At 40.8% G+C, this 27,202-nt stretch overlaps 3 protein-coding genes across 5 annotated transcripts in view; 1 reads left to right on the plus strand and 2 right to left on the minus strand.

Annotated features, from left to right (window-relative positions):
• Positions 1–9,841, minus strand: part of LOC117252685 (protein mono-ADP-ribosyltransferase PARP14-like) — a 39,644-nt gene extending 29,803 nt beyond the window's left edge. Inside the window, exons 1-7 of one of the 3 annotated variants that reach the window (XM_033619766.2) lie at positions 9,558–9,841; positions 7,148–7,230; positions 3,926–3,956; positions 3,684–3,752; positions 1,858–2,031; positions 1,205–1,324; positions 1,018–1,119 (exon numbers count right to left, since the gene is read on the minus strand). In XM_033619766.2, coding sequence (XP_033475657.2) covers positions 1,018–1,119; positions 1,205–1,324; positions 1,858–2,031; positions 3,684–3,752; positions 3,926–3,956; positions 7,148–7,230; positions 9,558–9,741 — 763 coding nt within the window. In that variant the 5' untranslated portion in view covers positions 9,742–9,841. Of the gene's footprint in view, positions 1–1,017; positions 1,120–1,204; positions 1,325–1,857; positions 2,032–3,683; positions 3,759–3,925; positions 3,957–7,147; positions 7,231–9,557 lie in introns of all 3 variants that reach the window. The other 2 variants (XM_033619767.2, XM_033619765.2) reach the window with 2 other exon arrangements.
• Positions 9,842–15,359: 5,518 nt separating this feature from the next.
• Positions 15,360–22,860, minus strand: LOC117252692 (L-rhamnose-binding lectin CSL3-like). Its single transcript, XM_033619772.2, has 6 exons — positions 22,723–22,860; positions 20,858–20,893; positions 19,619–19,669; positions 17,968–18,109; positions 17,059–17,222; positions 15,360–15,608 (listed from the first exon to the last, which is right to left on the minus strand). The coding sequence occupies exons 1-6, from the start codon at positions 22,751–22,753 to the stop codon at positions 15,580–15,582; spliced, it is 453 nt and encodes a 150-aa protein (XP_033475663.2). The 5' UTR covers positions 22,754–22,860; the 3' UTR covers positions 15,360–15,579.
• A 3,079-nt stretch (positions 22,861–25,939) lies between these two features.
• The window catches only part of LOC117252562 (uncharacterized), a 74,973-nt gene continuing 73,710 nt past the window's right edge, over positions 25,940–27,202 (plus strand). The window contains exon 1 of the mRNA XM_078171032.1: positions 25,940–26,306. The gene's annotated coding sequence lies outside the window, so the exon portion shown is untranslated. The remainder of the gene's footprint in view (positions 26,307–27,202) is intronic.

The raw sequence follows: 27,202 nt of genomic DNA on the forward strand, positions 1-27,202 counted from the left end.
CCTCATGTTTTCCAGGCGTTTAAAGACGCGGCCCCTAATTTCCAGGGCTGGTACCTGCGGTTATTCCACAGGCTAGTTAATAACATGTCGGGCAGGAAATCCAAAGTGTGGGATCATTTTGAGAAGGTGAAGGACGAACCCAAGGTGATATGTAAACTCATCTTCATTGGTCGACTACAAACATGACGTATCATGTGAAACATGGAAGTAGCTACATGCCCATTAGCCCACAGCGTCATTAACAGGCGGCTCGCTCAGTGTGTGACGTGCACTTGGAGATAAAATATAGGCCTATATTAATGAAGGTTCATTAGTACGGTTTGTATTTCTCTGTAATGTAGCACAGTGTTAACAATGTTACTGATACTATTCTTTCTCACACCTTCAACTCAAACCACCAAAATATATCATTTAATCATTACATTCATATCAGAAACATGCAGGAGACTAGTCCACTGATGGACCCTGATGAGGACTGTTGGTCCACTGATGGACCCTGATGAGGACTGGTGGTCCACTGATGGACCCTGATGAGGACTGGTGGTCCACTGATGGACCCTGATGAGGACTGGTGGTCCACTGATGGACCCTGATGAGGACTGTCGGTCCACTGATGGACCCTGATGAGGACTGTCGGTCCACTGATGGACCGTAGTGATGACTGATGGTCCACTCGGAATATTCTTAGGCAGGGGTAGCCCTACTCACTAATACTAATGTTGGCTGATCGGCAGAAAATCCCTGAAACTAGGTTCTAAAATCTGGTGGAACGCACCAGAAACCAGAGGAGTGGAGGCCGATACAGCAACAGATGAGTGCCCATGAAGCTGGAGTCACACGTCACACTATTAAATGTGGGTAAAATGTCCAGGTGTCCACAAACTTTTGTCCAAACAGTGTATTACTTGTTTAGTCTCTCTGAGCTTGTTTCATTAGATTTCTAGATATTTGCTTCAAGGCTAGAACACACTTTAAAAATCAGTCAGTAAAAGATGAACAATGAAACTAAATAAAAACCTTTGGGGTCACTGAAAGTCGCGATGGCAGCCTGTTCGCTCGGGATCATGACGATATTTTCTGGCAGGGTCCAGTTCTTCTCAAAATACAACTCCAACATCTCTGGAGAGAAATCAGAGGTGAAGAACGTGTCACCACAGACGAAAAATGTTGCAGACAGGAAACAGTATTTCAACAGTTGACGTACCTTTAACTACAGTTGGAGGAAGACTCTCTACTCGGACGCTCTCTGCTGCCTCCAGCGGCCGAGCGGTCAGTCCATGTCTCTGCAGCTTCTGGCTGGACCGACCCAGGAACCTCTCCACATCTGCAAAGTACTCCAGATTACTCCTTAAAACTAAAACAGGCTCATCAGGTGACAAAGAATAAAGGAGGCCTGACTGGTTCAGGGTCTGTTAAATCAGATATTTTGCCCTCGCTCCTTTGTGTGTTTACTTTCTAATTTGGTTTTCCTTCTCAGATTAAAAGATACCAGGCAGGAACTGTCGCTTCCTGTTTGTAAACAGTTCCACCAGTTGCCGAACTTTAACTTCACCCGTGTGCATTTAGGAGCCAGTGTTTGGTTTGTCCATTCTGAGTTACTGTAGGAACATGACAGTGCAACATGGTGATCTCTGTAGATGAGAACCTGCTCCCTTTGTAAATATAAGGTAACAAAAACACAGCGATTCTTGTGTTTAGGCGATTAGACACTAAAGAAAAGATACTACTTATTATACACTTCTTAATATGTCCCCCTGAATTTGACACTGGAGCTTTAAATATATATCCGTCTGGATCTGGTCTGGACGTGGTGAACGCTGTGGATCTGTGTATTTACTGCAGACTCGTGTTCTTTACCTGCAGGTTTGTTAAAGGTGATCACGGCTCTGTTGGTCTCCCAGATGATCTCCAGACTGTAGCCGCTCTCGTCCAAACCCGAGACATTTTCCACCAGCATGCACAGCAGATCTCTGGACATGTTGTCAGACACATTGTCCAACACCACAGAGACGCTCTGAGTGGACGCTGACTCTGAGAGGAGACACATACAAACCTGCTTTAATATTATTATCAAAGAAATTTATCTGTATTTGTTTATATATATCCGATGTATATATATACATATATACACTGGATTTCCCAAGTATTGTCTTTAAGGGGAGACACTCCAGGTGAGTAGGGTAAAAAATTTAACTAAAATACCAAAATAACACTTCTTTGTGTGTTGTCCTCACAACAATGAAAAGAGACATTGTGCTGGCAGAAGGTGGAGCCTCAAGAAAGCATGTACAGAACATATAAAATGGGCCCTAAGACAGAACCTGGAGGTACACCACAAGTGATTCGGGCAGAAGAGCAGGAGGAGAGGCCACCGACCTGACCTGATAAATAGGAGGCAAACCACTTGAGGGCAGTTCCCTGGATGCCAACCAGTTCTTGAAGACAGTTTAATAATACACAATGATCAACATTGTCAAAGGCGGCACTGAAGTCTGGGAGGATTAAAATGGCACATTTACCACTATCTACAGACAGCAGGTCAGCTGACACTTTGAGTGGGGCAGATTCTGTGCTGTGTCGAGCCCTAAAACCTGACTGACATTTCTCCATGATGTTGTTATTAGCTAGATAAGACAGAAGCTGTGAGGAGACAGTTTTCTCCAATACTCTGGACAAGAAAAGAAGCTTGGAGATGCAACGAAAATATTTTAGTACATATTTGTTAAGGTTCAGGTTTTTAATGAGAGGAAGGACTGCAGCGTGTTTAAAACAGGATGGTACAGTTCCATTTGTTAAACTACTATCTATAATAGTTTGGGTGTTGTCATCTCTTTGTCTCCCTTTCCACTGGATAACTCTGAGCTGTACCTCCCTATTAATCACACAGAAATCCTTGTAACAGGGTCACAGCACATCACCGAACAAATACTGCTATCTACTGGTTACCTGTCACAGGACATGAAGCCAAAACCAAAAAGTCTGATCACATCACACAGATTTTAGCCTCTTTACATCAGCTCCCTGTTTGTTGTAGGATTGATGTTAAAATCTTATTGATTACTTTTAAGGCTCCAGATTACATGTTAGACCTGTTGGTCCCTTATGAACCTTTGCCTGCTTTGAGATCCTCGGGCAGACGTCTTCTGCTTGTTCCAGAGTCCAGACTGAAAACTGTCCCTCCTAAAAACTTCTATCAGAAAGCATATCCTGATTTTATCTGAGCTGTCTGTCTATTTTATTGTTCTCTTATTGATTTTATTTCCTATTTATTATCTTCATCTTGGGTTTGGCCTTCCTTATTTTACCTTTTACTTGGAAGATATTTTACAGATTCAGATTCAGATTCAGAATACTTTATTAATCCCCGGAGGGAAATTGTTTAAATTGTTTATGACATGGTATTCACTCCACAGTAAAGTTTTGTTAGACGAGGACAAAATCTTTCATTTATTCTGTTGTATTTCTTCATTAATCTGACCCAGTAAGATCAGTACTGGTGCCTGTCTACTGATGTGTTTGACTTTGATAGCAGGATTATTCATAGTTGCTGAGAAATATTCTATTAATTTTGATCATGTAATTTTCGAGCAGAGGCCTAAACTAAAATCATAAAAATAAAAATTTGCAGAACAAACTTTCTTTAGTTTTAGTGTTTTCTTTTTAGTCCAACAGTTTGTTTTTACCCTCTTTGTTCTCTGCAGGAGCTCCATCTGCGGGTTCAGCGTCTGACGCCTGAGTCTTTGAATCTGTCGCTGGATCTAAGAATTAAAAAAAAAAAAAATCAGGTTTAGATGAATTATCTGCACACATGAACTCAGTGAACCACAGCACAGACGGCCCAGTGTTGAAGGAAGCACAAATCAAATATCTGATTCCAAACCAAAGACAAGAAACAATTATATTTCACAGTTTCAGGCTGTTTTACCTCCTGAGGTGTCGTCACTGCTCGTCGGACTCTGAGAAGTGAAAACAAAAACACACACTGAATGAAAATATCTCTAAAAATCTCTTCTACATGCCGACTGATTAACCTCAGACATTTAAAGATTTTAATTTAGCTGGGAAATAAAGCCTCACTTTACCCAGATTTCATGTGGATGCAAATAAACATTATATCATTATATTATTATTATTATTATTATTATTATTATGGAGAAATGGGAACAAACAAAAAACAAAATGTATCGCCCTGCAGTTGTTTGCCTCTGTAAACCAATCAGGTTCAACAGTTTTCATCCATGTCTGTCCAGAGTCATGTGGAGCCATGACAGAGGTTCAAATATGGACACTGCTGCAAAGAAGCTACAAATTCAGAAACACAGATGCTTCACAGACGTCTTCAGCTCAGCAGCACAGTTTCAAGATGGACACCAACAATTAGTGTCACCAAATCAGTATCTGACCAAACGTCTCCCCCTCTGCTCCTAAGATATGAATGATGACCAGAGAACATTATGATGTCACAATGACCTTTGACCTCTTGGACATAAAATGACATTCCTTTATCATTATATCCTAGTGATAGTCATAATTAGCATATGCAGCATTTCCCACTCAACCATTTATTTGTGGCAGCTGCCAGGATTTAAACATCTGCCACAACATTTTGATTTGATTTTCTCATCAGGAGCGCAGCTGGAATCAATGTCCTCCTGAGACCTGAACTCTTGTTTGGTATGCATTTTAATTTCTCCCAGCAATTTAAGATCAGCAGGATCTGCTGAGTACAAAACTAAACATATTATAAAGTCCCAATGTCCTCAAATGAGACGATAATTAAGTCCAGTCGTCTTCAAACAAGTGATTTCTAATTAACAGTGTCTTTTCTTGAATTTCAAAATTGGTCAAATTTGTCGTCATATTAAACTACAAACATTAATAATCATAAATTAAGTTTCAACCATAAAATCTGATCAGGTTTTGGACCTTGTCCACTTTGGTGTCAGATCAGCTGCAGACTGACTTGCAGAAATGGCTGCCAACTTGTTTTAACATGGCTTAGTGTGTTGTTCAAATTATCCCTCCTCATGTTCACAGATGGAAACCTTGTTACGACTTTTACTTCCTCTAGATAGTCAAGTTCGATCATCTTCTTTGCACTCTGCAAGGGCCACTCGACAGGACAAAAAAGTGTCCACGAACGAGGCCAACACGTCGAAGTTAAACAGAATAAAGTATAAGGTCAAGTAAACCCAAAATGTGATGACCTCAGTCAGAGAGAATGTGTGTGTGTGGGCGGGGCATAAGCAGGACAGAAACAGAGGGCTCTGTGGGGACGGAGCACCTGCTGCAGCAAACCAACACGCCGTCTGTGGTCATCTTTTCTTGACCAGCTGACTTCACTACAAGCTGATTGGCTGTTGAAACAGGTGACGTGCTTTAAAACCACCATTTGACCAGCTGAGTGTCAGGTGACACCATCAGCCGGCTTGAGTCCAGCTCAGACCGGCCAGTTCACACCGCTGACACTTTTCTCTGAGACGTCCTGAAACGGTTTTGTCTCGTCGAGAATCTTTGGTCTGAACTGGACTTCAAAGACTCTGTGCAACACCGTTAAGTAATTTCCTCAGCTAAGGAAAAACTAAACCTTAAGAGTCAAACTTAAGCTGCTTTGTGCATCCAGCCCCTGATGTCTATGAAAATGTGTCTTAAATATAAGAGTCCAACCCAGTGCAGGACGGTTTTACAGCTGCTCACTGTGTAAATGTTTCACCTCACTATAAAACCACAGAGCAGTATGTTTCACTGGTTTATGTTCAGGAAGTCAGCTGATTGTTAAGATGATATTTGATCATTTTTATCCTGGATGTTGTTTGTTAAAGCTTCATAAACTCCAGCTGATGTTTGACAAAACTTTATTACAAATCTGTGCGGCTGAATTTTGGGGAAGTTGGTCTGAAACATAGACGTCAGAGTCCACGACAGCAACAACACAACAAGAACGAAGAGTTAAAGTCCAACTTCCTGCTGCCGTCACACATCCAGGGAATTCATTTACATGTAGACATGTAGGCTATTGTGTTATAGAAGGAGCAGGTGACTGACTTTAAACCAGCCAAACACACACAGTCAGTGTTGTGTTCAGGGACTGTAGGAACGTTATTGAAGGAGGACGCCTGAATATTGAATGTAGTGAGCGAAGCTTCAGCTCCACTACATCTAAATAAGGTTTCACTACACTGAAGCTATCCACAGAGAAATGTAGCAGCTAAGCTACGAGAAAACGGCAAAAGTAACTTGATACTCTCAAAGTTACTTTTATTTTTTGACTTTATGTCCAATCAGTGTTTTGTCAGTGATCAGAAGAACTGTCAGCCAAACAAAATATATTCAGCTGAACTGTTTATTATAAAATTTGTGACATTTGAACATGTCCTCCAATGACATGACTTCATCAGTCGGCTCTCTGTCTTTCTCTCTCCTCCTCCTCAACACATTTCTCTGTCTCGGCCTCTTTCAGTCGGCTCTCTGGCTCTGTCACTAACTCAGAAACTGAATTCCTATGCCCATGTGCTGACCCTTTCCTTCAAGAGCACCTGTGTTTTTCTGGAGTCTCATATGGTAAAGACAGTCCTTGAACACAACACCACCTCCTTCTGCAGAGTGTGATTCTTTTCAACAGCAGTGTTAATCACTGTGGCATGAAGAAATGTAGACACACCCCTGTTCAGCCTCCTTCCTCCAACAGTAATAATATTCCTCCTGCAGGATGTTTACGCCGCAGCCTGAACACTGCTCAGAGTATCCTTTCACAATCAATGTCTGACTGAAGCTTTTATTTCAAGAGCAGAGAATAATGAGGAACTGACGTCAGGTCGACTGACAGAGCTCCACGCACTGACACAGACTGAGAGACGTGGTCGAAAGGTGCAGAGAAAACTTTTAAGTGGAGTTAAAATTAAATTCTCCTGGTGCCCCTAAATCTCACTGGGGGCAGCTGAACATGTGAAGTTGGTCCTGAAGGTGGCGCTGGAGGAAAGGTTAAGGTGTAACCTGAGGCTGGCATGAAATGTAGTCTTTAACATAAAATTTGAAAAACCGTAGAACTACAAATCCCAGAGGTCAGAGGTCACAGTTATTACACTGAAGCTTGTGTATGTTATATATTACATAATATAAACGTGTCTGTGACATCGTCTCTACTTACAGCTGCAGAAATCAGACGTAACGTCACGGTTCGATTCTCCAGAATGATCTCATGGTTCTTCCTGGCGAGGACTCGCTCTCTCACTGAAATCACATCAAACACTCAGTTATTTATTGTAATCAGGTCACCAGCAGATATCACCGTCTACAGAGACACCAGGAAGTACACTACCTGCTCAGGTACGCTGTACACTAGCCGTATGCAGAGCAGAGTGAATGTGTGATTAACTCAACCGTTGGTTCATTCATGTAGAAATATAACGCTGCGTTTCTTCCACCAACAGGGCTCTCATTTTAGTGTAGAGCGTCAGACTGAATTTACCAACGCACCATGTCAGGTCACTCACTCTCCGGGACCGCCAGTGTTACTGGAATAAGTAAACACTGACCAACGGGACCAGACTGGCCGACCCGTATGCTCTCACTCAGTGGATGGATGATGTCACAGGAAGCCAATCTTACAAAGGAGGACCACACTTGTTTGTTTTGCTATGGAAGCTAACGTTAGCTAATGTGCTAAAAAGTTAGCGTTGCAGAGAAATCCAATCTTCCTCTTAATCCCTCCCCAGTTTCTGATGAGGTGGACATGATAACCCTTAATACACATAACCTTATTCATCCCTACAACAGGAAATACTTTTTCCCTAACCTGATATGAAGTGTGCGCTGCACATGTGAGCATTTTTGATGATGGCCTCCGTCCAGTCCTTTGGTCTTATCACATTTAACCATAGTTGTCTTTGTTTTTGTTGACGGGCAGTGGCGGCTGGTTTTGAGCCATGACTCCTTCTATTCTGGCTCCCAATAACACAACAAGACAAACACATTTTAACACTCCTATGGAGCCTACAGCCCTGTGGGGGAGAGGCAGCTGCACCTCCAGGTGATCACATGATGTCACTGTGATGTCACCGTGATGTCGGCCCTAAAAGGGTCTATGGCTGTTTGGAGAAGTTTGTCCTCAGGACTTTAAGACAGATAGTTCTGAAGTTTAATGACAAAGATGATGGTTTGGGTTCAAATGAAAAGATATCTGACACAGAGCCCTGAGGGTTACCTGATCCCATGTGTTTACTGCTCTTATTGTTTACGTGTTGTTTGTATCTTGCCAAAAGCATAGAAGAAAATGGCGGCAGCTTCTTCTGTAACAGACTGTGTTAAATCATCAGATAATGTCTCATATCGATCGCAGGCACCTGAATCACATCACATCATCACATCCTCACTGTGACCTCGTCACATGTCCACGTTTGGTCATGGACTTTCCACGTCCACATATGACGTCCAAGGTACCCTGGGTGTGTTGGTTGTTGACGTTCTGGGACGCCGTGTCAACTTCAGCCTGTTACATGCATTGTCTGTTTTCAAAATACACTTCTGTTTTCACAGGAAATGTACAGTTTGATACAGTCTCTTTCAAAATAAAAGCTCTATGTCAGTACAACACCACCAACTGATGTTTTTTTTCTTCAACGACAAAAACATGTGGATACGTTAAGTCTCAGTCTCTCAGGTGCAAGTTGGTGTTTGTTGGACTCATCCATCACCCCGCCCTCACACACGCCCCACATAAACTTCGCCGCCTTAACTTCGTCCTTGTCCCACTGTGTGTCCTTCTGAAGCTCCTGGGCGCAGTTGAACTATGACGATAACTGGCCACGTATCATGTCGACATTAAAGGGCGCCTTTTTCCGTTGGTTTCTGGCGCTGCAGGTCACTGCCTGAGCGCTGGATTTCGACAACTTCAGAGTGAGACCGGACTCATCAAACAGAAAACCGTATCATGGCAGACTTTGTAATATCAGCAAATATCGTGTTGTTTTCCAGACAATCGATGTGATATCATATCGTGATGAAACTGGTGAGTTACATTCCTCGTTCAAAGTCGCACGAGTAACTCAACGTGAAAATTCACATGGTGTTTGGTGTGAACGTGACATCACTGAAACTGCTTCACTGTAATTTTAATTTCAATTTATTTTATTTCTGCAGGTTTACATCCACAGATCAGTGTTTCCTGTCCCGACACCATGTTCAGTGTTTTGATCTCCTGCTGTGACTCATCATGTGAACATGAGGAGTGGCTTGGGAAGGTGAAGTGCATGCTGGGAAGTCAGCTGATAATCTGCGTGTTGTTTATGAACTAACTTCACCAGACAGTCTGAGCTGAGATCAGTTTAATGTGTCTTGGGAAAGTTGGAGAGTGTAAAGCAACACAGACTGTGACGTGTCACATGTTAATTCCTGAGTTTGTGTCGCAGATGAAGTCACATCCTGTTTGTTGCTCGTGGCTCATCCGTCATGATGACGCGCAGAAATAAAGTGTTTAAACGGACTCTGTGTGAAACTTGAACCCATCAACATGCAGTAAAAAGCTCCGCAGTGAGTCGGATGATGAAATAAAAACTCACCGTCCTCTGATCTGAAGTACACGGCGGCCCTCGGAGCTCCGTCCTCCGCCTCCACTCGACAGTCTCCTCCGCTGGACTTCTTCTTGCTCTGGAAGTACAGCTGCAGTTTGTTCTTCATGCTTTTGGTCTGAGCTGGACTCCAGTCCCCCTCCACGGTCACCGGCGGACACTCGGGTTCATCCATGCTGCTGTCCGGTTCACTCACACACACTCACACACACCGACTGACTGACACAAACAGGCGGCGGAGCGTCGTTGAGCTTCAGCCTAGTTTCACTTTCGTTTCTGCGGCAGAGGAGCGAGAAACAGAACCGATGTGAGGACCTGCCTCACAGAGACACACTGTGAATACACACTGGCCTTTATCTGCAGCTGGGAACATGATTATTCATTCATTATCTAAAAAATAACATTTAAACCAGTGTTTTATTTACATAAGTCTAAAAACACGAACTCAAAGAATAAGATCATTAATCTGTCACAGTGGGAACAAATCACATGAAGGACCAAGAGTCCAAAACATGAAGACATTCAGTTTACTAATATAAGATACTGTTCTTCACTCAGGCGGCACGGTGGCCTGGTGGTTAGCACTGTGCCTCACAGCAAGAGGGTTGCTGGTTCAATCCCCTCTGTGCAGAGTTTGCATGTTCTCCCTGTGTCAGCGTGGGTTTCCTCCAGGTGCTCCAGCTTCCTCCCACAGTCCAAAGACATGCAGGTTAACTGGAGACTCTAAATTGTCCGTAGGTGTGAATGAGCACGGTTACATGTGCACAATAATCAGATAACTGGGAATAATCAGGTAATAATCCGATTTGATGCATTTACGTGCACTTCAATAATCTGATAATCAGAAAAACCTGGTTTACATGATTCAGTCCTTCAGTTGGATTTCTCCCCAAGTACATGATATAAAACTCAAACTTCCTGTTACAGTAGGTACTCATATCCTTGAAAATAATACCAAGTCATATATTTGCAGAATAAAGCACTCATCATGCTGACAGCTTATATTCTTACAGTACTGTTTGTTTTTATCATTAACAAATACATGTGAGAGCATTCTAATGTGTAGTTTATCAATGTGGAGCCAGTTTTACATACTTTGGGTAGATTCGGAGTAAAAGTACTGCAAAGTGCAATATACAAGTGTATTGTATATAAACTTGTCACACACAGTGCATAACATATAAGTAAGATAAAATAAAAGTGACAATTTAAACACTGAGAATATAAAAATATATTATTTTATGTCAAATCTTTATCTGAAAGGAAACAAAAGCTGTCAGATTAACGTAGTGGAGTAGAAAGTACAATATTTCCCTCTAAACTGTAGTGGAGTGGGAGTATAAAATAGCAAAACCTGAAAGAAACCAGATTAAAGGGTATACATGCACCGAGTAATCTGACTACTGGGGAAAAAGCTAGGTGTGTTTATCTGATTTCTCATAATCACATAATGACTTTTATCTGACAAAGCCTATCGGATTATGCTGTTTACATGACCACTTGAATAATCAGGTAACTCCAGAAATCAGATAATGATCGGTTTATTAGTGTGCATGTAAACGCGCTCAGTGTTGGGGGATAAGGGGTCATGGAAAATGAGTGGATGAGAAGCGTTTGTCGCACATTAAAATCCAGTGATCATTTCTGTTTTTACAGTTTCTGTCATGAGTAATGGTGTCACTGTGGTGATTTTTTTTTTTTAAAAACACCCTTCAGTGTTTTCTTTAAAAATCTGTGGTAAAAATAAATAAATAAATGAATAATACAACTATTTAAATTTAAATTCCTTTTCCTGTGCTGAAAAAATTATTTGACATGCCCTCCCCTTTTTGCCCCCCCCCCCCCTCCATAAATAATGAACAGTCCCTAATTATTATTTTTCAGGATTTTCATATATATTTGTACATATGTGTGTATAAATGTATATATACACACATATGTACAAATATATTTATATTTATATATGTGTGTATATAGATATATACATAGTTATAGACATTTTATCTCTTTCTCTTTCTTCTCTATTTTCCTCATCTCTAATGCTCGTTATTCATCACTCTTTTCTTTTTTAATCAGCTTCTTGTAGTTCACAGTGGAGTCCAGTGTGAGCAGGAGGTGTTTCTACACTAACAAACAGCATCACTCCATCATCAGTGTCTGAACTCATCTCCTTCATTTACTGAGACCACGATCAGAGTGAGTGTTCGCTCGATAACCTCAGAAACACAAATCATGTCAGTTCATTCAGCCAATAAATCCACGTCTTATATAACAAATCAAATTATTAATGATTAAACCAAAACATCATGTTTTCATGTCCAATACTTTTAATTATTATGATCAGTCTCATGCTGTGTTAAATATTCATTAAATGTATCTATTGCATTTTTAAAAAAAAAAAAAAAATATTTTTAAAAAAATATTATATATATATATATATATATATATATATATATATATATAACTCTGTTTTAAATTATACATGTAATAATATTTAATTTTTTTAATCTAGATTTTGATTCTGAACAAAACCAGTCAGTATTTATGACTAATAATCATGAAGATCATCAATGAATTAAATTACTTATTTATCAATACTCTTATAAATGAACTGAAATCATGACTTTGAATCTTTTTATTCACACAGAAACTCTGAAATATAATTTCTGCTGTCATTTCAGTCAGTCAGTAAACAAACAAACAAACAAACAAACAAACAAACAAGCATCTTATAATCAACTCAGAGATCGACCACACATCAACACACAGCACCGTCTCACTGATTTCACTGTTTTTAAACGTGGATTTTAACCAGTCTGTCGCACGAATGGTGTTTTCTCTCAAACCTTTTAACTGCGTGGAGTCATCGTGGATTTTATGAGTTTTTTCATGAGTGTCGTGTTTATGGACTTGATGGACTGATAAACTTTCAATAAGACATCCAGCCCCGCAGACTTCAATACAGCCGTGACTTCTTTATCCAATGTGGTAATTGCTCTGTCGCTCGGATGTCACCTGTCGGCATTCCAGCAGAGATATGCAAAGGTGGATGCGGACAGAACGGAACGGAAACATGGCCGGCTGACTGCGGTACGAGGGAGGACGCGTGGACGGAGAGCAGGGGTGCGCCAGAGGCAACGCAAACTCGGGCTGCGCCGCTTGTCACTTCCCTCTGTTATCCTTGGAAACGCGCAGGAACAAAATCGACGAGCTTCAGGTGTGCGTGAAGTGCACACCTGATTATAAAACTGCCTGTGTGATCGCACTGAAACTTGGCTAAAGGAACACGACTCGAGTCAGGAGTATAGTATTGATGGCTTCAGTCAACCTATCCGGCTTGATCGTGACGCACAGCTGACTGGCACAACACAGGGAGGGGGCGTGTGCTTGTAGGTCAACTCCCGCTGTGCAAGACTGTGATAATAAGGAATCTATCTGTAGCCCTCACATTGAGCTGCTGTCTGTTTCACTGCGCCCGTTTTACTTACCACAGGAAATCCCACAGGTTTTTATTATAGTGGTCTGTATTCATCCAGAGCCAACATTAAGGATGGAGCATCCACTATTGTTGAACTTGTGCCCTGTTTCCAAAGCATTTCCTCTGATGCCCCACATTTCATACTTGGTGATTTCAATACTTGCAGTCTCAAAAAGGCCCTTGGTCACCTTTACCAGTATGTAACCTGTCCAACAAGACCTGGTAAGGTGCTGGACTTGTGCTATGGCACCATAAAAGGGGCATATAAATATTATGCAATTGCGTCACTTGGCTCTTCAGACCATAATAGTCTTTCTTGCACCAACCGGCACTGACTTGAGCTGACAGACACTGTATCAGGATACATTTCCTTTTGTGAGCAAATGATCATCCCCAGGAAGACAGTTACAATATACCCAAATAATAAACCTTGGGTCACTAAATCTCTTAAGAATATTTTAAATCAGATAAAGCTAGCTTTCCACCAAAGAGACATTCACCAACAAAAAGAGGCCCAAAGACTGGTGAAGAAGGAAATAAAGCTGGCCAAAATGAAATTTAAAGGCAAAGTAGAGGATGAACTTAGGAATGGCAACTCCCACAACGCCTGGAGAGCAATTCAATCTATGGTGGAAATGCAGGATAAAAAGAGGGAACTTTTCAATCCTGACAAGCCTGACTCTGTCCTGGCAGACGAGTTAAACCAATTCTATGTGAGATTTGACACATAAAATCACTCCGATAAACTGACTGAATTCAGGGTTTCTTCAGGCGGCAGCCAGATCCTTATTGATGAATTTGAGGTCACAAAAATATTTGAAAAAACCAACGTGAGGAGAAGTTGTGTGCCTGATGGGATCAGTGGTCAGCTTCTTAAAAATCATGCTCCATTTTTGAGTGACGTTTTCACATTCATTTTCCAGCTCTCTTTATCTCTAAAGAAGGTTCCCACATTATGGAAAGAATCCATCGTTGTCCCTGTGGCCAAAAACGCTGAATGATTATCGACCAGTGGCACCTACTTCTTTAGTAATGAAAGGACTTGAACGCATCATGAAGCGGAGCCTTTTGTCGATGACTCAAAGTGTTATTGACCCTCTCCAATTCGCTGATCAACAGCGAAAGGGCAACTTTGCTAAATCAGGTTGTTGGACACTTGGAAGGAATGAGGGCTCATGCTCGTTTGTGCTTTGTTGATTTCTCATCAGCTTTGAACTGTATGCAGCCCTACAGTATATTTTAGCTAACAGGCTCTCTGAAATACCTGGCTTTGACTTTGACACTATATGTTGGCTGGTTGACTTCCTGACTATGAGGTCGCAAAGAACTCGGGTCAGTGGCACAACATGCTCTACAGGCTCATCCCAAGGGTGTGTCTTGTCACCCTTACTTTCTGTGCTGTACACAAATGATTGCCAGAGCACAGATGATTCAAGATTCATTGTAAAGTCTGCAGATGATTCGGTTATTGTCAGCGTCCTGCAGGACCATGAAGGGGTCATGGCCCTGTTATGAACAATTTCATTGAATGGTGCAATAATTCATGCTTACAACTAAACGTCAGTAAAACTAAAGAAATGCTGATCGATTTTCAGAAGAACCCACCTGCCCTAAAACTCACTTTCATTAATGGTACAGCTGTGGAGATTGTAAGCCAGTACAAGTACTTGGGCACCATCTTGGATGATAAACACTGACTATATCTGCAAAAAAGCCAATCAGAGACTGTTCTTCTTAAGGAAGCTGAGGGACTTTAATGTTCACAGATCGCTTTTAAAAATGTTCTATTCATATTTTATTGGGTCGATATTAACTTGTGCAGTGATTTGCTGGTATGGGAACCTCAGCATCACTAATAAAAATCGTCTGGGAAGTATCATTTGCCAAAAAATCACTGGCACTAGCTTGCAGCAGCTTGACGGTGTTTATCAAGCAAGAGCCATTCAGAGGGCAAAGGTCATCTTGGCAGACCCACATCACCCTCTCTATGCTGAGTTTCCACTTTTGCCGTCAGGAAAGAGATAAACCTTCTCTAAGAGGGCCAAGTCAGTCAAGGAATATAGATTTGATGTGTTTGAAAAGAATTTAATTTGCTAACACCAGGTGACACTGTTCAAAAAAACAAAAGAGTTCAACACAATATTAATGAAAAGAAGAATCAATCTCCTGCTGTGACCAAGAACAACACTGATATTAAACAGCAGAGTGAAGATCAACATTTCTACCCGTTGTAACGGTGTTATCACATGTACAGCGGCTTCAGGTCTTGTGTCAGCTGAACAGTGACAGTAACAAACTTCACATAATAAATGATGTCAGAGAAAAACTTTGATTTTATTGGAGAAAATAAGCTCAGACATGTTTTACAGACACTTCAGCCTCCTCTTCACAAACTTTATGTTCAGATGTCAAATATCAAAGAACAGATGTGACGTCACAGCACGACGTTTAAACTCAGTCACATGTTAGAAATGAAGGCGGCGTCCTCTCGTACTGTTCTTGTCCACAGTGATGAGCGAGACAGTTTTAAAAGCATCAGGCTTCATCGGTTGATGTGTCCTTACCTGCAGATAAAGACACACACACACAGAGATGAGAGAAACTATCTGTGCTGTGTGTGCACTCTGCCAGCAGGGGGCGCTGAGTCACAAGAGTTTAATTTGGAAAGAGGAAGGAAAACAAAATGCACCTTTCAATAATAAAACAAATTTAAGGTGTAACAAAGTAAAACAGAATTAAAATAAGATCAGATGAAAAAAAAGAATAAATACAGAATAAAAATTACAGTTTATTGTAAGATGTGAAAAAAATTTGATTTAATATACAGTGACAAACAAAAGCTCTAATTTAAAGGTTCAGTTCTTTATTTTGTTGTGGGGCTGCGTGAGGCACTGATCCAGAGTCAGTGTTTTACACGCTGTAGATGTGACTTTGGAGAAGCAGGCTGGAGTCTGACATGAAGCTCAGTGACGTCCTGCTGTGGACGGGGCAGCAACAAAGTGTATCAGTTACAGTGTGTGATGTATTGAGAGTATTTTCACAGCCTCACTTTAATGTCAGACTGATTTCCAACTGGAAAATTAAGCCTTTACATCTCTCTCTTCTTCACAGTTTTTGTAACTGTGTGGCTTTGGTGTTTTAAAGGTTTAATTCAGATTCAGCAAAGTCACACAGTGACACAAACACACTAACAGATGGAGGCAGCAGTCGACCAGCAGCTCCTGCGTTCACTGAGGTTAAATCACTGGTTTTCTCAATGGAGTCTGGATCAGTCAATCAATCAAATTTTATTTATATAGCATCTTTCAAAACAAATTAATGTCATTCAAAGTGCTTCACATTTTGATTGAAAAATACAGAGAATAATAAAGTTAAATCAGAAAAAGGAGTGGGAAACTAATGCACACTGTCATACAATAATAATTTAAAACAATAATAGAAGATAAAACAAGGTCAAAACTACAGTGTTGCTAATAAATATAAAAATAATTCAAGATTCAAAATAACATGCAGGATAAAATATAGAATAAAATAAGATCTAAAAACAATCAGGGAAATAGCAATAAGACAAATACAGATAAAAAATAATTAATAGAATCATTATAAAACAACATAACTAACGTAGGACACTGAGGACTGTTGGACGTTAACATAAAGCCGTGACAATACTCTCAGTGAAGTTCACACTCAAACTGTTGTAGATATTTTTAGATGAGACTTTTATTAGGTGTCTAAAATACGTCTTGCTGCTGACCCCGTCCACAGCCGTACATTGTTAGCCTCTGCAGCACATCTCGACGTGTGGTCGGAGAATTATTTTTACTTTAATATGGATTTGTTATGTTCCACCATTTTAAAATGTCTTTGTCACTGGGACTACACTTCACAGAGAAGGCTCTGTGTCTGTGCACGAATCTAATGTTGAGCCTGGATGAGGCCTCAGGGAGCAGTAAATGTATCATGTCAACATATAGATTTGTGTGTGTGTGTGTGTGTGTGTGTGTGTGTACGTACAGTCAGGTTTGATTGGAGCTGGAGGAGGAGGAGGAGGAGGAGGAGGAGGAGGAGGTGTGGCGCAGGTGTAGGACACCTCCAGGTACCTGGTCTGCTCCTTACAGGGGTATTCACCAAACACCAGCTCAGTGACGGGGACCTGACAGGACCTCTTGTTCCCACAGCTGGAGACAGACAGACAGACAGACAGACAGACATTATAAAGGTGAGAACTGCACATCAGGAAGTCCTGACTGTCAGTGAGACACAGTGAGCAGCTGAGGCCAGTGACGCTGCCGTTAATAAACCAGTCTGAGTCACTGGTTTTTGTTTTCCTCTCACTCTCATGATGGAGTGACGTCCACGTGTTTAAATCCTTTCTGAATTATTTTCTCTGCACTACAGACGGTTAAAGTCACGACACCTCATCCTGACGATCCTAAAATCCACATAGACTCTGCTAATGTTATCCTCCTCATCCTTCTCTCGCTTGCTTGTCTTTTTGTCGTCTTTTTATTTGTTCAGTTTAGTGACATCATTATGTATTTTTTTAACCCTTAAGACCACCTCTATCAGGAGGTGAGGACTGTATTATTGGGGTTTTCAAAGTTAAACAAATTGTGGCAGTAGTAAAGAAGTGAAAACATAATTTCTAAAACAACAATCATCATGAAAGGATCCCTACAGAGATAGAGCTTTGTGTTTAACCAGAAACAGCCCTGAAATCACCGTCACCAAACCCACCAGACTCCATTTAGATCAACAGTCATTTTATCATCATTAAACACACTTCATTCAGTCGACAGAAACAAAATAAAACTTTCCACTGTTCAACAATCACCAGCTCAGGTTTTGGTGCTGTGGAGCTCTTCTGCCCTCAAGTGGACAAAACAATAGATACATTAATGTACAGAGAAGTGTTTCTCTTACAGATCCTCCACCACCATCTCAGCCCAGGGGAAGGAGCAGTAGTTGTCCGGTCCGTCGTCTGGGTAGCGTTTTCCCTCCCCGCACCTCGTCCCCACCCCAACTTTATACAGGATGTGATCCAGCTTTATCTTCGCGCCAGCATCTGCAGGAGGAGGAGAGAGAAGGAAGGGTCAGAAAAATAACACCAAGTTTTATCTGTAAACCTTTTAGCAGAAGTCACAAATCGGGTTAAGTTTGTTAATTCAGTCCAGTTCACTTTGAGAAGGAGCAGGAGCTCTGTGCCATTTGTTATTCACGTATGTCCAACAGGCCAGAGGTGAGCTGAGAGGTGTCTGATTTAAAGGTACTTGTCCATAGTCAGTGTTGTTTGTGGTGTTGTGGGACTTTGATGTTTTAAAGTGTTTGTTCAGATTCACCAAAGTCACATAGTAACACCAAGAGATCAAAGCAGCAGTAGACCAGCAGCTCCTGTGTTCAGTGATGTAAAATTACTGATTTGGTTAAAGGAGTGTGGCTTTGACGAGAGCATCGATGAGGAACTGAAGCCAACAACAGATTCCCCTGTGAAACAGGCTGTCTGAAGAAAAGTATAAGTAATGAAAATACTTAGTACAGTATAAACTTAAACTGATGTTGATTTTTTTTAGGTGGCAAAATACTTTTTTCTGCTGACCTGTCCACAGCAGCACATTACTGAGGCTGCTGTCAGCCCTAGAGTGGTCTCCTTTGGTCTGAATCAGGGACTCATGTTGTTCCAAAGTTGTATAATTGCCTAGAGTTGGTTCGTGTTCTCACGGCAGCATTTACAAGAGGACCAGATCAAATGCCTTGTGTGAGAAAGCTGCTCTTGATTGGTCAGAATTTCCATGTGGGAAAAATCCAGGAAGTAAAGCAAACGTTGAAGAAGAGTACACTTGCAAGATAAATGTGACACTTTCTAATGTCACAATGGAGGGACAACTACGCAGGTTGATTTTAGCGCTGCTCATCGTGGACTATATTGCTGTCATTGTTCATTTTAGTCAAAGCATACAGTTTGAAAACGAGGCGCGGCTCCAACTAGAAAACAATGTTTTGATGCATTGGATGTGCTGAATGTGCATATTAAGGCAGTACAGGAGGAGGTGCACATTAATAATCCTCCAGGACTGTAACATGCTCATGTTTAACCCAAACAATGTGTCATGTGACTGCAGTTGCTTCACATCCAGGTCGGAACACCTTCTCACCACAAACCAACCGCACCAGAGTTCCTTTGGAACCGGACTGAGACCACCTCTTCAAGAAGGTCTCTGTCTGGTTGTTTTGGTGTGTTCACACCTGCACAATGAACTGCACTGAGGGGACAAACCAACTGGAGTTTGATAAGACCAAAGCAAACAGGACAGGTGTGAGAGCACCTTTAGCTTCCACGTCAGACTCCAGCCTGCTTGCTCAAACTGGAGGCGTGTTGTCTGACATCTACTGCAGGTAATACACTCACTATAAATAAATACTCCATACAACCCCACTTCAGAGGATTCAAACTATAAAACAAAGAACCTTTGAGTTTCCTTGTGATTTTTAAAGCTACTGTTAGGTTCAGTGAAAGTCACAAAGTGGTGATGGAACAATGAAGGACAGGAGGATGAGAGTTTCTGTGTTTTCTTACCACATGACATCTCAGCAGTTTCATTGAAGCAGGCGTAGATGACCTCTCCCTCTGTCAGAACACACACAGGTCAGACATCATTATCATCATCATTAACTGGTCAGTGTTTTCTTGAGTCTCTTCGACCTTATTTTATTTATTTATTTTTATTTAACCAGGAAGTCCGACTGAGACTGAAAATCTCTTCCATCATAGGCCTGGCTGAAGCAGCAGCCAATCAAGACACATTTAAAACACATGTGATACAAAAATCCACAATAAAACAACAACTATTCAAACACAGCGGCCTCTCAAGAAAAACAAGTACGTGTCTCTGTCACCACGTTCTTTATGACGCACTTATTTTGTATTTAGAGTCAAACTTCTCCAGGAAACTGAAACTTCTGATATTTTGATTTTAAACAGCATGAAGATTCATTTGTTATTAAACTGTGAGAAAGAACATTAAGTCAAAAGAGAAAAACATTAACACCAAACTCAAAGTCATCAGCTGTGTCTCAGTTCAGGGGCTGCAGCCTTCGAAGACCGATTGCGTCACATCGGCGCGACCAAGGCCGTCCAGTTTCGAAGGCTCCTTCAGATGCGGCAGAGACATGCAGCCTTCTTTCCCAGAATTTGGAGGATGCAACGGATGAATCCTTCGTGGCCCAACCTATCCCAGGATGCATTGCGTGCTGGTGATGACTATATTAAGCGAAGTTAACTAACAGTTGTTGACTAGATAACGGTTAACTGTTGTTAGCATTACGTTAGCTAAAAGCACACAGCTTAAACAATCTGAATTTTATAAGTTTACTTGAAAACGCTCCATCAGCCTGAAATATATCAGACGGCGGCGTCTCCAGCGGTGAATCATCTCCTCAAGTATTAAATAAAACATATGTATAATAACAATCTCTGGGTCCATGATTTAGGGCTAACTACCTTACTAGCTTACTCCTGCTTTCGTCAAGCGCGGCTGGTTGCTAGGTAACAGTAACTCCAAAGGGTTGGGGTGAGAACAACTGGTGATGCAACCAGGAAGTCCTCCGCAGACCAGACCGTCCCATTTCAGAGACCGTTTGATTTGGCTGATGCGGTCTTCAAAGGACACGGCTGACGGCGACCGCAAAGGCCACATCCTTGAAACGCTGCAGCCCCTGAACTGAGACTCAGCTACTGATTCAAGAACATTTTTACAAATGATGTAAACACGACCGTCCACTGTAACTTCAAGAGTCAGTCTGATTAAAAACTTACCAGCCGCACGAGTGAAGTACCAAGCTGCAGCCAGCACTGAAAACACAAGTTCATCAGAGTTACAACTTTTATCATTTTGACATTTTAACACTGCAGCAATTCACAACATCAATATATGCAGATATCACAAATTAAATATTTCTACATTTGCACCCCGGTTCACTCCGGAGTCGTCAAAATCCGGCGCTTAAGCAGTGACTTGCAGCGTCAGACACTGATGAATAAAGCCATCCTTTATTGTCGGCATGAAACACAACCGGTCGCTGTTATAGTTTAACGGCGCTCGATGGCGTCAGGGTGAAACGCAGCAGGACAAGAACAAAAGTCAAGACGGCAAAAGTCCAAGCGGGGCGGGAGTGGTAATGGATGGGTCCAACAAACACTGACTTTCACCCAGGAGAGTGGTGTTCACGCCCGTAAGATTATAAAGCCAACTCGTTCTTTTTTCCAAAACCCAACCATGTGAGCTTGTTGTTGGAGGCAAACTGTTGCTGTGTGAACCTGCCGTGAAAACCTGTCTTTGGCTTGGAAGAAAAAAGATCAGCTTTTATGCACACATATTTTTGAGGGCTCATGATTTAAACAAGAAGCCAGAAAAGTTTCAGTTGTACTGGGAGGGGATGTGTGATGTCCCGATGCCATGGAGACAGGTGTATGATCTTATTTATTAAGTCACATTATCTTCAATGAAAAATTCTATACAAAATACTGCCGACAAGAAAAATGCCTTTTGCTCGGGGAATGGACCAGCATGGAAACTGTTGATTCTGTGAATCTGAAACTGAAGATATGTTGCATTTGTTTTGTGTCTGTCCTCACATGGCAACTTTTAGGACGACTAAAAAAAAGATGGCGTGAAGTTTGATTATTTTATCCATGTGCCCTCAAACAATAATGCTCAGTGAACTGAGAAATGGTTGTTAGTATTTTAAAAAACTTTTATATTATTAGGAAAAGATTTATTTTTGAATCGAATGTTTTCTGTCCTTCTTAAAACATTTCTTTATGTTTGAAGACATCATCGCTACAAGGCAGGTGAAACTGAATGACCGATAATATTGACTATTAAGATCCAAGCCAGGTTTAGAAGAAGGCTGATAATGACATCATTATTTAGTTGTTTTCAGTTGTTTGTGTTGTTGTTGATTTGTTTTCTTGTGTATCCTTCCTTTTACTACTGTGTGTCTATGTCAGTGATTTATGATGTGTTATAGTGTTGTGTAATTTGTATTTGTATTGTTTAGCTGTCGATTGGGATGGAAATAAAAGCTGTTGTGAAGATTTGACTGCAGCTGACATACACAAACATCACAACCTGGAATCAGTTCATCTTTACTTCCTAAAAATATTTTGTAAATGTCAACATGTGTAGAAATGCCAAAAGATGAATGCCAAATGTTTTTGCCAAACAAGAGATCTAGAAACGTACTATCAATAAAAATTAGCGACTTTGTTGAAAAATTTGAGAAACTTCTGACACTGAACATTTAAATAATCAGTGAGGAATCATGTGAACACTCCAGCATCAGCAAATTAAATACAGTTTGAACCATGAAGTAGAACAAGACAAAGAAATCACAGTTGTTTAAATTTCTTCTTTTTTCCCCTGTTCATGCGTCACACTGTGGGACCACAGTGTTCAGGGGATAAATCTGCATCATGACATTTATAATATACTACATAACAACTCTTGTTTCTGGGCGTGAGTCTTGAACAGACTCAAAACTCAGATTCAGATTTAACAGTTTGCATTCTGAGTAAAGCAGCCAGGACGTCCAGGGTATAAAATATAAATGCTATAAATAAAAACAAAAACACACACACAGTTATAAAACACTGCATGTCTGACTGAAGCAGATACTCACAGCCGAAGGCGACCAGCCTCAGTGGGACCATGTTGTTGTCTCTTGGCCTCCTCTTCTGTCGTCCACCTGCAGACACTCTGACAGTGAAAGCAGCATCTGGACGTCCAGGTATTTATGTGTCCGTCCTGACGGCAGACATGCTGACGCCTGTCCCGCCGCTTCAGGCATGTGGGGCCTCCTGACCCAGATGTGATGAACATGTAAAACCCTGTGGAGCTGCAGGAGACAGATCTATAAAATCCACAGGTTTCAGGACCTTTAACACTTTCAGTCCCAGCTGCACCTCCGTGTTTCTCATTAACAGGCTTAAAACTGGAAGAGAAAACATCTGGATCTGTTATACACGGGTGGAAACTCCGCAAACTAACAGGCCCAGATTTAATAAATCTGCATGTTTTAAAGAACCTATAGCTTTATTTATACAGCAATAGGCAACTTTAATCTCTGTGACAGCTTAAATCCCAACACATCCTCACTGTGACCTCGTCACATGTCCACGTTTGGTCATGGACTTTCCACGTCCACATATGACGTCCAAGGTACCCTGGGTGTGTTGGTTGTTGACGTTCTGGGACGCCGTGTCAATGTCAGCCTGTTACATGCATTGTCTGTTTTCAAAATACACTTCTGTTTTCACAGGAAATGTACAGTTTGCATACAGTCTCTTTCAAAATAAAAGCACTACGTCGGTACAACTCTGTGAATTGACATTTTTTTTCCTTCAACAACAAAAACATGTGGTTGAGTTTAGAAAAACAGAACAGGGTTTGGCTTCATAATCTTACAGGACGCGAGTACCGCTCTCTCGGGTGAAAGTCAGTGTTTGTTGGACCCATCCATCGCCGCCTGTACCAGTTGTTAAATTATAGCAGCAATCGTCTGCGTATCATGCCGACATTAAAGAACACTTTTTTTCGTTAGTTTCTGGCGCTGCAAGTCACTGCCCAAGCGCCAGATTTCAACGACTTCAGAGTGAGACCTGGCTCTAACAACAGACCACAGTGAGCAAACACTGACCCATTTTCCTAAAATCTTGGCTGGTTCTTACTGACCTGCAGCTCCCATAGAGGTCGAATAACTCCCCACGTCTCCAAAGTTTTTAAGGTGGGAAACAACCAAGCCAATCAGAGCTTTGTAGGCGGGATTAAAATCAAGACTTTTTTTTTTAATAGAGGAAAAATAATAACTTGAAAATGATGGTATTTGTGGATGAGATGTTTGCAGCTGTAAAATGACTTTTAGAAACAATAATTCTTAAAATGGAAAGAGACAGCTTTTAAACTTTCACCCCCTCACTCAACATATTCTAGTAGTGTCATTGTTACTGCCACAAAGACGAGCAGATTGCTTCCCGAGACTCTACAACAGTTTCTACTGTGACTTCAGTCGTTCCACGTCTGTCATTTCCTCTACTGGGGACAGTAACTGCAATGAACTTACTCTTTGGTAACTAGGGATGGTTACCAATAGCTACCGGTGAAAACTAAAGGGCTGTCCTCTTCCTGTTTTGGTCAAAGCACTTCCTTTTAGACGTAAATGGAGCCTTTATTTTCCCGAGAGATCCTATCTGGTGGCAGGAAGAACTGCAGAATGAAAGCCAGGCTTATAGGGATCTGAACTAAACACAGATAGTGTGATTAATCTATAGCCATTACACTGTGCTGTCAACATTTACCAGTCCCTCCAAAATTGTGTGGGCTGTATTTGGGACTGTTTCTGCCTGAAATGCGATGTTGTTGTTGTTGTTGTTTACAGGCATTTTTTTGTAAAGAAGCTGCGAGGGCAAAAACAGTTGTGCAGGATTTGGAGCCTTTAATACCAGCATGAAGTGTTTCCACAGAGTTAGAATCCACTTAAGGATGGTAGGGAGTTGGGGGGGCATAAACAGCTAATTACTGACGAACATATGTCATTGTTTGTTTATTCTCTGCAGTAATAAAAAAAGCCAATGGCGGATAAATAAGCCTAACCCCTGCAGCACTCTTTTATACAACACAACAAAAACCTGCCTCAAATATCAGCGCAGCGTTTAATCAACTTCTCTCTGACTCGAGGTGATGTGTCATGAAGGTCGTACTGATTGCACATGGGAGCCTGGAGGTGTATGTCAGAAATGATAATGACAACCTTTTGGAACAAAATGATTTGACTGACAGAACGACAGAAAATTTTCTTCACTATCACAATTCTACTTTTAAGATTTTGAGATTTTACAGCTGAACACAGAAACAAAATAATTATCTCTCCTTTTTCTTTAAGGAGTCAAAACCAAAGAGAAATGTTGAGGGATAATTACTGCTCAGGACCCACCACAACATCTAAAACTCTGAAAATGTCCCAACATGCATCAGCAGCTTTCTGAAGAAGTCCAGGTGGCGGCCTCAGGCTCATAAATACCAAAGTCCTCTGCAGCAGCAGCTCAGCAACAGGAGGCCAACGTCATTAGGAGCTTACATAACTGACGAAAGCTTTATAACTCACACGCAAGTTCACATGTTTTATGATTTAACTTTAATGATCTGTGAACAGTTAAGAGTTGTGTTTTTAATGAATATTTGTATGCGTTTCATGTATGTGGAGCGTCATAGGTTCACTCATTCTTGATCACTGAGACAAAACATTATTCTGTGTTAATTTTTAAAATTTTAATTCTTCAATTTAGCTGTGAACATATTTTTTAAAAGACCAAAGTCTTGACGCTTAAACCCTTTAATCTGCCAACCTCCAAGACTTGAATTTTGTCGACTCCATCAGGCACTGAAAACGTCACAGCGTTACAAAATATGAAGGAAAAGTTGAATGATTTTTGTTAAATTAAATACAAGATTATTTAATCAGCTGTATGGGGAGTTGACCTGTTATGGTTGAGAGACACCAGATAACAATAGGCCTATTATTTTATGAATTTATCAAAAAATAGAAAGTATACCAAGAGCAGCATTCACGCCTTTATAGAAACTACATTTTTACAGCGATGTTAACAGTACATACTGTTAGTTTTAGATTTTGACAACTTTTAACACTTGTTTCTTTTTGTTTTTTTAAGTTGTTAATTTTTGTTTGGGACGAGGCTGTTTTCAGGCAAAGGGCAAAGTTTTAAAAAATAAAATATGATCAAAACATTTTATAAATCAGATTTATTTTATTTCTTTAAAAATACATTTTTAGCCCAGAAGACTGAATCAGCTTCAACAGAAAATTACACCAGCTGTTTGGGTATTTAAAATCATCTTTGTGAAGAGGAAGTCAGATGAAATATTTTAACTGATGTTGATCATATGCATTTAATTCTAACATTCTAACGATTCACAATATACAGCATATGGCCTGGTAAACATATCATCCTAAATATCAGAATGTGCTCAGAGTCAAGTTTTAAAAAGTAATATGTAAAACAACTATTTGTAAATGAGACCCTCAAACAAACAGGTTGTTCCTGAACTTCACAGTAACACCTCCAGTGTTTGTAGCTTTAAGAATACTTTTTGGCTGCTGGGAGACTTCTGTTTTTTTAAACCTTACCCCGTGACTATTTTTTACTTTCACTTTCACCGATGACTGTGTCGCAGCATGGATTGAAGCAGGTGAGTGAAGTAGACTTAAACTAAACAAAGAAAAATAAGAGTAATTTAAGTTAGAGTGGTCCGTCAGAGCTGCTGATGGATTTGCAGTGAGTTGCATGTGTAGTATGTGGTTATAACCAGTCAAGTTAACAATGTCTGAAGCTGAAACAGACAATGCCCATCCAACAGTCTGCAAGAAATGTGATGATTTTTGTTTCTGTCTGAACTGAGAGCTCCTGATATGTTTCACCTTTAAAATCTCTCTGAAATGAGATTAAGGAGACGACTGTGACAAATGTTAAAGTCACTTTTTGGCTTAAGTGAATTGTCGAGACAACAGCAGACAGGTTTTCATAGAGTAGTGTCATGTATTGGGTTACGTAGGTCACATGGGGAGAAAAACAGGAGGAGAATGAATGACCGCAGCCCGGAGGCGTGCAAGGCAGACTTGAAGTGTTACTGTCGGTTTGGACAATAAAGCAAGTAAAAGAAGAAGCTTCATGTCATGATTAGGTTCGGAATGCACTGTCTTATTGAGTATTAAGATGGGCACACAACAAGTAGTATGCAGCAGTGTTACATGAGACTCTGCCTGAACTTGTTTTGGCTCCTTTTCATTATGCTGAAAGAAGGAAACATCTTTATTACATTTACATAACAGAGCAGTGTTGGGAAGGTTACTTTTGAAATGTAATAGACTTGAGCAGGGGTGGCAAGCTTTACAATCAAAGAGCCATTTTGGCCAAAAAATTAAATAAATTATCTGTCTGGAGCCGCAAAACACATTTCAGCTTTACAATGTAAGTAACAGCCTATCTGCATGTTATTCACAAAAGCCAATGTGCAGCTTTCAAATCTCCCGACTACTGTGACACTTCAGAACAAGAGCATAGAGTGTGTTTCATCTTACAAATACC

Source organism: Epinephelus lanceolatus, chromosome 9 (assembly GCF_041903045.1).
Source record: "Epinephelus lanceolatus isolate andai-2023 chromosome 9, ASM4190304v1, whole genome shotgun sequence".
In the NCBI taxonomy this organism is placed as follows: domain Eukaryota; kingdom Metazoa; phylum Chordata; class Actinopteri; order Perciformes; family Serranidae; genus Epinephelus; species Epinephelus lanceolatus.